This window comes from Bombina bombina, chromosome 10 (assembly GCF_027579735.1).
Source record: "Bombina bombina isolate aBomBom1 chromosome 10, aBomBom1.pri, whole genome shotgun sequence".
Taxonomy (NCBI): domain Eukaryota; kingdom Metazoa; phylum Chordata; class Amphibia; order Anura; family Bombinatoridae; genus Bombina; species Bombina bombina.
In genome coordinates, this window is record NC_069508.1 from 154613755 (window position 1) to 154623754 (window position 10000).

General features: G+C 38.2%; 1 protein-coding gene across 1 annotated transcript in view; it reads left to right on the forward strand.

Annotated features, from left to right (window-relative positions):
• SLC6A9 (solute carrier family 6 member 9) overlaps positions 1-10000 on the forward strand; it is a 300045-nt gene that overhangs the window by 275249 nt on the left and 14796 nt on the right. Inside the window, exons 8-13 of the mRNA XM_053693400.1 lie at positions 5007-5110; positions 5473-5710; positions 5896-6030; positions 6943-7042; positions 7292-7392; positions 8178-8348. Coding sequence (XP_053549375.1) covers positions 5007-5110; positions 5473-5710; positions 5896-6030; positions 6943-7042; positions 7292-7392; positions 8178-8348 — 849 coding nt within the window. The remainder of the gene's footprint in view (positions 1-5006; positions 5111-5472; positions 5711-5895; positions 6031-6942; positions 7043-7291; positions 7393-8177; positions 8349-10000) is intronic.

Genomic DNA, 10000 nt, shown 5'->3' on the forward strand with positions numbered 1-10000 from the left:
GTATGTATGTATGTATGTATATGTATGTATGTGTATGTATGTATGTATGTATGTATGTATGTGTATGTGTGTATGTATGTATGTATGTATGTATATGTATGTATGTATGTGTATGTATGTATGTATGTATATATATATACTGTATATACACTAAATATAAAGATATATTTATGTTGTGCTTATGTGTTGAACTGTTGCCCTTTCATCTTCATGTCAGATTTCATGTCCCTTTAATAATTTAGGATAAGGGGAAAAAAAAAATGAACAGAAGGGTGAGGCAGATACAGCCAATTACTGATTAGTCCTCTGCACCAAACCCAGTAACTAAGTTGGCGCATTTCTCCTTTAATTAGCGCGCTTGTCAGGGTTAATACGTTTTATCTGATATTAAAGGGATAGGAAATCCAAAAAACATTATTTTGTAATTCAGGCAGAACCTACATTTTTAAAAAGTTTCCAATTTATTTCTATTATCAAATGTGCTTTGTTCCTATGATATTCGGTGTTGAAGAGATACCTAGGTAGCCATTTGTAGCACTCTATGGTAGGAAATAGTGCTGAAATCTAGTGCTCTTGCAAATGAATACCATTATTGCAAAACTGCTGCCATATAGTGCTCCAGACACGAGCACGCTCCTGAGCTTATGTCCCTGCTTTTCAACAAAAGACACCAAGACAGCAAAGAAAATGTGATAATAGAATTACATTAGAAAGTTGTTTAAAATTGCTGCTCTGGAACTGGGTTTAAGCAATGGCACTACAAACGGGCAATCTCCTAATGTGGTTAATAGAAGTCTCACTTAAAGGAACACTGCACCCAACATTTTTCTTTTGTGATTCAGATTGAGCATGAAATTTTAAGCAACTTTGTAATTTACTCCTATTATCAATTTTTCTTCGTTCTCTTGCTATCATTATTTGAAAAAGAAGGCATCTAAGCTTTTTTTTTGGTTCAGTACTCTGGACAGCACTTTTTTATTGGTGGATGAATTTATCCACCAATCAGCAAGGACAACCCAGGTTGTTCACCAAAAATGGGCCGGCATCTAAACTTACATTCTTGCATTTCAAATAAAGATACCAAGAGAATGAAGAAAATTTGAAAATAGGAGTAAATTAGAAAGTTGCTTAAAATTTCATGCTCAATCTGAATCACAAAAGAAATTTTTTGGGTACAGTGTCCCTTTAAGTAAGAGTAACCTAGGGAGTGGTGATGCGCACGGTTAATATAACTGGAGATGTCTGGAAAGGAAAGAAGAGAGAATTCCCACTAAAAGAATGCGCTAAAGCACTCTATGCCTTAAAGGGACATGAAACCCACATTTTTTTCTTTCATGATTTAGAAAGAGCATACAATTTTAAACAACTTTCTAATTTACTTCTATTATCTAATGTGCTTCATTCTCTTGATATACTTTGCTGAAAAGCATATCTAGATAGGCTCAGTAGCTGCTGATTGGTTGGTGCACAAAGATGCCTCGTGTGATTGGCTCACCCATGTGCATTGCAATTTCTTCATCAAAGGATATCTAAAGAATGAAGCAAAAAAGACAATAGAAGTAAATTGGAATGTTGTTTAAAATTGTATTCTCTAATTGAATCATGAAAGAAAATGTTGGGGTTTAGTGTCCCTTTAACTACTAGGCAGGAACATAAAGAAAAGAAATACTAAACGATACATTTTATTAGTTAAACAATTAGAATTGGGTAGATATTAAAACTATGAAGGAGAAGTGTTAACATGAACACCTTACTGCTAGTAATTCAATGGGCCTTTGTATAATCTTCTATAAATAGTAAGGTTTAAATGGATAGCAGGAGATAAATGAGGGTAGAGGAGAAATAATTCTATCTGAGTGTCTAAGAATATATTACCAATTTATTCCTCTAATCTCATATCGCCTTTATATAATATAGCGGTACATTATCCATGCATTTCCATTTATTCCATATGGAAAATAATACAGTAATATTATAGAATATAATGTAAAGCTAGGATGTCTAAATGGACCACTTAATTTAAGAGGTTGAAATATTTCCAACTTAGTTATTTACAGAGATTGGCAATCATAGTTATATGCCGCCAATCCACAGAAATTGTGTTATAATTATAACCATAATAAATAGTCGCCTTACTACCCACTTATCACATCAATATGTAAGTAGTATACTGGTTAGGAAGTGTTATGCTTTTACACGTGTGGGGCAAAACACGTCAGGGGTTCTACGGGAGCATATGGGGGCTCATTTTTAATAAGAGAAGGAGCTGTTGTTAAACTTTATAATTTGGAGCATTATCACACTGATCGATCTACTGCTTAACGTAACCGCTACATATTAGCCATGCCTTTATAACAATTGGGAAGTTACACAAGCAGTTTATCTGCAACTATGTTATCATCTCTCATAAACGCTATATAGTAACACTGAAATATATTCTGGGTAACCGTATATAGCCTAAGGTCCAGCGAGTAGCACTAGCTACTATTATAGAATATTGAGTAATCACCAACTATAATACGTCTCTCAAGTGTCATATAGAAACGCTATTAATAAATTTAAGTACTATAACATAACCTAAACTGTACCTAAATAGTGTTGAAATCACTAATCAATATCAGGTTATAAGTAACGAACAAAAGCGCTTCTATTTATTACAGCCTATTGAGTTTACCAGTGTGCACAATAATTTGCAAGAAAGTATCACACTTTGCACACTGCAGTTAACTACAACTGTAATACTACTACTCAAGACTTACTAGTGAACCATACTTGGAATACGTTTAATCCACAACTCAGTATACTGTGTACGGAACCAGTAGTATCGAATGTTAACTGAATCTCTTAGTAAGGATATTGGGAATTTACCCTCATTTACTTTGTGTTAGTAGGCGTTTTTCATAAAGACTTGAGACTGATGTCCAACTATTACAAGAACCCCAAAAAAGGGGTATACACACGTGTAAAAGCATAACATTTCCTAACCATTATACTATTTACATATTAATGTGATAAGTGGGTAGTAAGGCGACTATTTATTATGGTTAAAATTATAATACTATCTCTGTGGATTGGCGGTATATAACTACGATTGCCAATCTCTGTAAATAACTAAGCCGGAAATATTTTAACCTCTTAAATTAAGTGGTCCATTAAGACATCCTAGCTTTACATTATATTCTATAATATTACTATATTGTGTGATTCACATAGAGCGTGCAATTTTAAGCAACTTTCTAATTTACTCCTATTATCAATTTTTCTTCGTTCTTTTGCTATCTTTATTTGAAAAAGAAGGCATCTAAGCTTTTTTTTTTGTTCCGAACTCTGGACAGCACTTTTTTATTGGTGGATGAATTTATCCACCAATCAGCAAGAACAACCCAGGTTGTTCACCAAAAATGGGCCGACATCTAAACTTTTTTAGCATTTTTTAGCATTTCAAATAAAGATACCAAAAGAATGAAGAAAATTTGATAATAGGAGTAAATTAGAAAGTTGCTTAAAATGTAATGCTCTATCTGAATCACAAAAGAAAAAAAAAATGGGTTCAGTGTCCCTTTAACCATAAGGCTAGTGAATAGTCACAGAGCACAGATGAGAGATTTACTTAATCATAAGGTTAGTGAATAGTCACAGAGCACAGATGAGAGAGATTTACCTAATTATTAGGTTAGTAAATAGTCACAGAGCATAGATGAGATTTACTTAATTATAAGGTTAGTGGTTAATGAATACTAGTCACAGAGTACAGATGAGAGAGATTTACTTAATCATAAGGTTAGTGAATAGTCACAGGGTACAGATTAGAGAGATTTACTTAATCATAAAGTTAGTGAATAGTCAGAGTACAGATGAGAGAGATTTACTTAATCATAAGGTTAGTGAATAATCACAGAGCACAGATGAGAGATTTACTTAATCATAAGGTTAGTAGATAGTCACAGAGCAAAGATGAGAGAGATTTACTTGATCATAAGGTTAGTGAATTGTCACAGAGCACAGATGAGAGAGCTTTACTTAATCATAAAGTTAGTGAATAGTCACAGAGTACAGACAATAGATTTACTTAATCCTAAGGTTAGTGAATAGTCACATAGCACAGATGAGAGATTTACTTAATCATAAGATTAGTGAATAGTCACAGAGCACAGATGAGAGAGCTTTACTTAATCATAAAGTTAGTGAATAGTCACAGAGTACAGACAAGAGATTTACTTAATCCTAAAGTAGTGAATAGTCACAGAGCACAGATGAGAGATTTACTTAATCCTAAAGTTAGTGAATAGTCACAGAGCACAGATGAGAGATTTACTTAATCATAAGATTAGTGAATAGTCACAGAGCACAGATGAGAGAGCTTTACTTAATCATAAAGTTAGTGAATAGTCACAGAGTACAGACAAGAGATTTACTTAATCCTAAGGTTAGTGAATAGTCACAGAGCACAGACAAGAGATTTACTTAATCCTAAGGTTAGTGAATAGTCACAGAGCACAGATGAGAGATTTACTTAATCATAAGGTTAGTAGATAGTCACAGAGCACAGATGAGAGAGATTTACTTAATCATAAGGTTAGTGAATAGTCACAGAGCACAGATGAGAGATTTACTTAATCATAAGGTTAGTGAATAGTCACAGTGCACAGATGAGAGATTTACATAATCATAAGGTTAGTGAATAGTCACAGAGCACAGATGAGAAAGATTTACTTAATTATAAGGTTAGTGAATAGTCACAGAGCACAAATGAGAGAGATTTATAAGATTAGTGAATAGTCACAGATCACAAATGAGAGATTTATAAGGTTAGTGAATAGTCACAGATCACAAATGAGAGATTTATAAGGTTAGTGAATAGTCACAGGTGTGTCTTGCTGTCACCTATGTGCTCTTCCTGGGGAGCATCACACGTGCTGTGGGACGGGGCTGGATTGTATATAAATATTTGGGGAGAACAGCTGTGAATTTAGTTTTTGCCTGTTCCTGGCACATTTCTCCGGCAGGTTTGGGGCGACGCAGCATCACAAATCTTTTACTCATTGGGATGCGCTTGGGGTGGACTCATCACGATGGCTTCCTACAACAAGTTCCACAACAACTGCTATAGGTAAGTACCCAAAGACCATAGGGATAACTGTTATATCTAATAAATCATTTTGTAATGTTACTCACATGAGCCCTTTCTCACCAGTGAGACAAATCTCTCAGTATTTTTGTGGCAATCTAAAATTATCAGATTACATAGCTGATTTATTTCTAGGGCAGTGTGGGATATTAGTAGAGTTGGAGAGGGTTTCCTCACCTTACAGAATTGTCTCCCTTTTGTTCATAGAAGCACAGAGTCTAAAAAGGAAAATGTGCCTATCAGTAGAAGTGAGGGGACATTATTGTTAATTTAACTCTGAGGGTGTCAGTCACTGCTCTCTACCTATGTATTTATTAAAGACAGGATCATTGCTCTACTTGTAGGGACAGTATCATCATTAGCATCACCAACTGTGCCACCAGCGTCTATGCAGGCTTTGTCATCTTCTCTATCTTGGGCTTCATGGCAAACCATCTGGGAGTGGACGTTTCACAAGTGGCTGATCATGGTCCTGGGTTGGCATTTGTGGCGTATCCTGAGGCGCTGACACTGCTGCCCATCTCTCCTCTATGGTCCATACTGTTCTTCTTCATGCTTATCCTGCTGGGGCTGGGAACTCAGGTATTGTGCATCTCTCATGGTCAGAGTAAAACAAACACATAGCCTCTATACATGTACAAAGGGGGTTCTCATGCATGAGGGTATTTTGTGACTCTTGGCCCTGTGGGTGACATTTCTGCCATGTTACCCTATGACCTGCTCAGAGGCAATGAATTAATGCCTTGTGTTTTGTGTTGTTTGCATAGTTCTGCTTGCTGGAGACACTGGTTACAGCCATTGTGGATGAAATTGGCAATGACTGGATTATACGCTATAAAACCGTAGTGACACTGGGAGTCGCTGTCATTGGCTTCCTCTTCGGAATCCCTCTTACTACACAAGTACGTTATCTTTATGGCCAAATCTCTAAGGTTTACATCCTGTTTACTGCATCAATGTGTTTAAAAAGGTATAAGTGAGCCTAATGTCTAGATGATTGTGTCAGGTTAGTTATTGTAGTTTTAAAGGGATAGTCTAGTCAAAATTAAACTTTTTTGATTTAGACAGAGCAGCAATTTTAAACAGCTTTCTAATTTATTCCTATTATCAATTTTTCTTCGTTTTCTTGGTATCTTTATTTGAAAAAGCAGGTATGTAAGGTTATGAGCCGGCCCATTTTTGGTTCAGAACCTGGGTAGCCATCATGCAGCAAGCACTACCCAGGGTGCTGAACCAAAAATGGTCCGGTTCCTAAGGTTACATTCCAGCTTTTTCAAATAAAGATATCAAGAGAACGAAGAGAAATTGATAATATGAGTAAATTAGAATGTTGCTTAAAATTGAATGCATCTAAATCATGAAAGAAAATAAATGTGGGTTTCATATCTATTTAAGTCAATGAACCTGTAACACTGAGCACTGTAGAAACAACAAAGGGCTTAGAACCTGTAACACTGAGCACAATACCTCTGAGAAGGACATCCCAGGAAATAACAAAGGGGTTTGAACCTGTAACACTGAGCACAATACTTCTGAGAGGGACATCCCAGGAAACTACAAAGCACTGAGCACTGTAGATTTGATCGGTTTTCCCCAGGCAAGCAATAGTGTCTTATCAATCCCAGATAGACCCCTGTCAGGATGAGTGTTGCATGTTGGTAAGAAAGATATAATAAAACAAACAGTGATAATGGGAGCTGTGATCAGACAATTAAGGCTAAAACTAGTATTTGCTGCTAATAAAATAGTGATTACTACAGACTGCGCCATTAGAGCTTACGAATCTCACTGACGAACGTGTTTCTCCCGTACAGGCTGGGATCTATTGGCTGCTACTGATGGACAACTACGCTGCTAGCTTTTCCCTGGTTATCATTTCCTGTATTATGTGTGTGGCCATAATGTACATTTATGGTGAGTGACCCTGCGACATGTTTATGATTTAGATACTTGGACAATTTTCTTAGTCTGATGTCTACAAATTCTCCTGGTAAAACAGAGTAATATACATATTCCCTTTGTCTTGCTGCATGGTCACCCAATAGTCATTATGCCGCACTCACCGTGTGATTATCTATGGTATTGTGTATAAGTTTATCATAAGGTGTCTAAAAATGTAATGGGAAATTCTCCCGGATCTTATGGGTCTCTTTGTTTCTACAGGACATAGAAATTACTTCAGGGACATAGAGATGATGTTGGGCTTCCCTCCCCCACTCTTTTTCCAGATCTGTTGGCGATTCATTTCCCCAGCGATCATATTTGTAAGTGGAAAGACCACCGAAAGAGGAGAGCCTGGAACTTGTACTGAATATGGGTCTTATAAGACAGTGAAGCCAATATTCCAGTTCAGATACAGGTTTACAGATGTATCATTTTAATATGGCCCTATATGCAGCCTTATATGAAATAAAGCACTTATCTAAATATGTGTATGTATATGTATATTATATATATATATATATATATATATATATATATATACTGTGTGTATATATATATATATATATACATACATACATACACATATTTAGACATGTATATGTATGTATCTATACAATATAGCCAAACATCTTGTCATATACCATATACCTTTTACCCCATAAAACTTTTTTTAAAGATTTCTATGAATATTTTTTATCAGATAGTGTTTATATGAGTGTAACTGTAATTTTTGTTGTATTTAGTGCTTTTTTTTAACGCACTATCCTTTACGCAAGGTTTTTAGTGGTGCTAACCCGACGAGCGTTAAAGGCGATTCCACTCTTGCAATCGCATTTACCTTCAACTTGTAATAAGAGTGCTCTTACTGTCATGCGGAAACAGACAATACCGCTTGTACACCACATGTAATCTAGCCCTAAGACAGGACTTCATTAGGTTTCTCTATAATGTACTGATCAGACAGAGGTGTGAGCTGTACACAGATCTGATGACTCAGTAACACCAGATGCTATTAATAAGCAGCCATTTCCCTCCAGGCAAATGTATTTTCCTTTATTTACCTGAGTTTGTTTATTGACAAAATCACCTTTCTGCTGTTTTCTAGTTTATATTGATCTTCACGGTAATCCAGTATCGTCCAATCACGTACAACAATTATATCTATCCTGGCTGGGCAATCACACTGGGCTTCCTCATGGCACTTTCTTCGGTCATTTGTATTCCCGGATATGCGCTCTTCAAGGTTTTGCGCTCAGAGGGGGACACGTTTCTGCAGGTATGAGCATTGTATTGCAGCTGTGTGCCAGTGTAGATGCTGTGCTATATTATCAGTGTATATGTATGTATGCACTGTGCATGTGATGTATCAATTTATATGTACGTGAGCACTGTGCATGTGCTGTGTGTGTGTGTGTCTGCACTATCAGTTTATATGTACGTGAGCACTGTGCATGTGCTGTGTGTCTGCACTATCAGTTTATATGTACGTGAGCACTGTGCATGTGCTGTGTGTGTGTCTGCACTATCAGTTTATATGTACGTGAGCACTGTGCATGTGCTGTGTGTGTGTGTCTGCACTATCAATTTATATGTACATGAGCACTGTGCATGTGCTGTGTGTGTCTGCACTATCAGTTTATATGTACGTGAGCACTGTGCATGTGCTGTGTGTGTGTCTGCACTATCAGTTTATATGTACGTGAGCACTGTGCATGTGCTGTGTGTGTGTGTCTGCACTATCAGTTTATATGTAAGTGAGCACTGTGCATGTGCTGTGTGTGTGTGTCTGTACTATCAGTTTATATGTACATGTGCACTGTGCATTTGCTGTGTGTGTGTCTGCACTATCAGTTTATATGTACGTGAGCACTGTGCATGTGCTGTGTGTGTGTCTGCACTATCAGTATATATGTACGTGAGCATTGTGCATGTGCTGTGTGTGTGTCTGCACTATCAGTTTATATGTAGATGTGCACTGTGCATGTGTTGTGTGTGTCTGTCTATCTATCTATTGGGTTCTTGTAAAGCGCGGCTATTCACCCGTAAGGGTCTCAAGGCGCTGATGGTTGCAGTTCAGTCGAAGAGCCAGGTCTTGAGGTCCTTTCTGAACTTAGTTAGGGCGGTAGCTTGTCTAAGGTGCAGCGGAAGGGTGTTCCAAGTCTTGGCAGCCAGGTGAGAGAAGGATCTGCCTCCCGCTGTGGTTTTCCTGATGCGGGGGATGACAGCGAGGGCTTGGTCGGCCGATCGAAGTTGTCTGGCAGGGGTGTAGAAGGTAACGCGGTGGTTCAAGTATTCGGGACCGATGTTGTGGAGGGCCTTGAATGCGTGGGTGAGAAGCTTGAAGGTTATTCTTTTGTTGATGGGGAGCCAGTGCAGGTCCCGCAGGTATTTGGTGATGTGGTATTGACGAGGGATGTCAAGGATTAGTCTGGCCGAGGAGTTCTGGATGCGCTGTAGTCTCTTTTGGAGCTTGATGGTGGTGCCGGCGTAGAGTGCGTTACCATAGTCCAGTCGGCTGCTGACGAGGGCATGAGTGACAGTCTTCCTGGTCTCGGTTGGGATCCATTTGAAGATCTTTCGCAGCAGGTGAAGTGTGTGGAAGCATGCAGAAGAGATGGCGTTGATTTGCCGGACCATGGAGAGCGATGAGTCCAGGATGACGCCTAGATTTCATGCATGGTCGGTGGGGTTGGAGGGTGTCTGAGGGCTGTGGGCCACCAGGAGTTATTCCATGTGGATGTGGTGGGACCGAGGAGGAGGACTTCGGTCTTGTCTGCGTTCAGCTTTAGGCAGTTGTAGTTCATCCAGGTGGCGACTGCTGTCAGCCCTTCGTGGACGTTTCTCTTGGCGGTGGTGGGGTCACTGGTGAGTGAGATGATTAGCTGGGTGTCGTCGGCGTAGGAGACGATGTTAAGGTTGTGTCGTCGG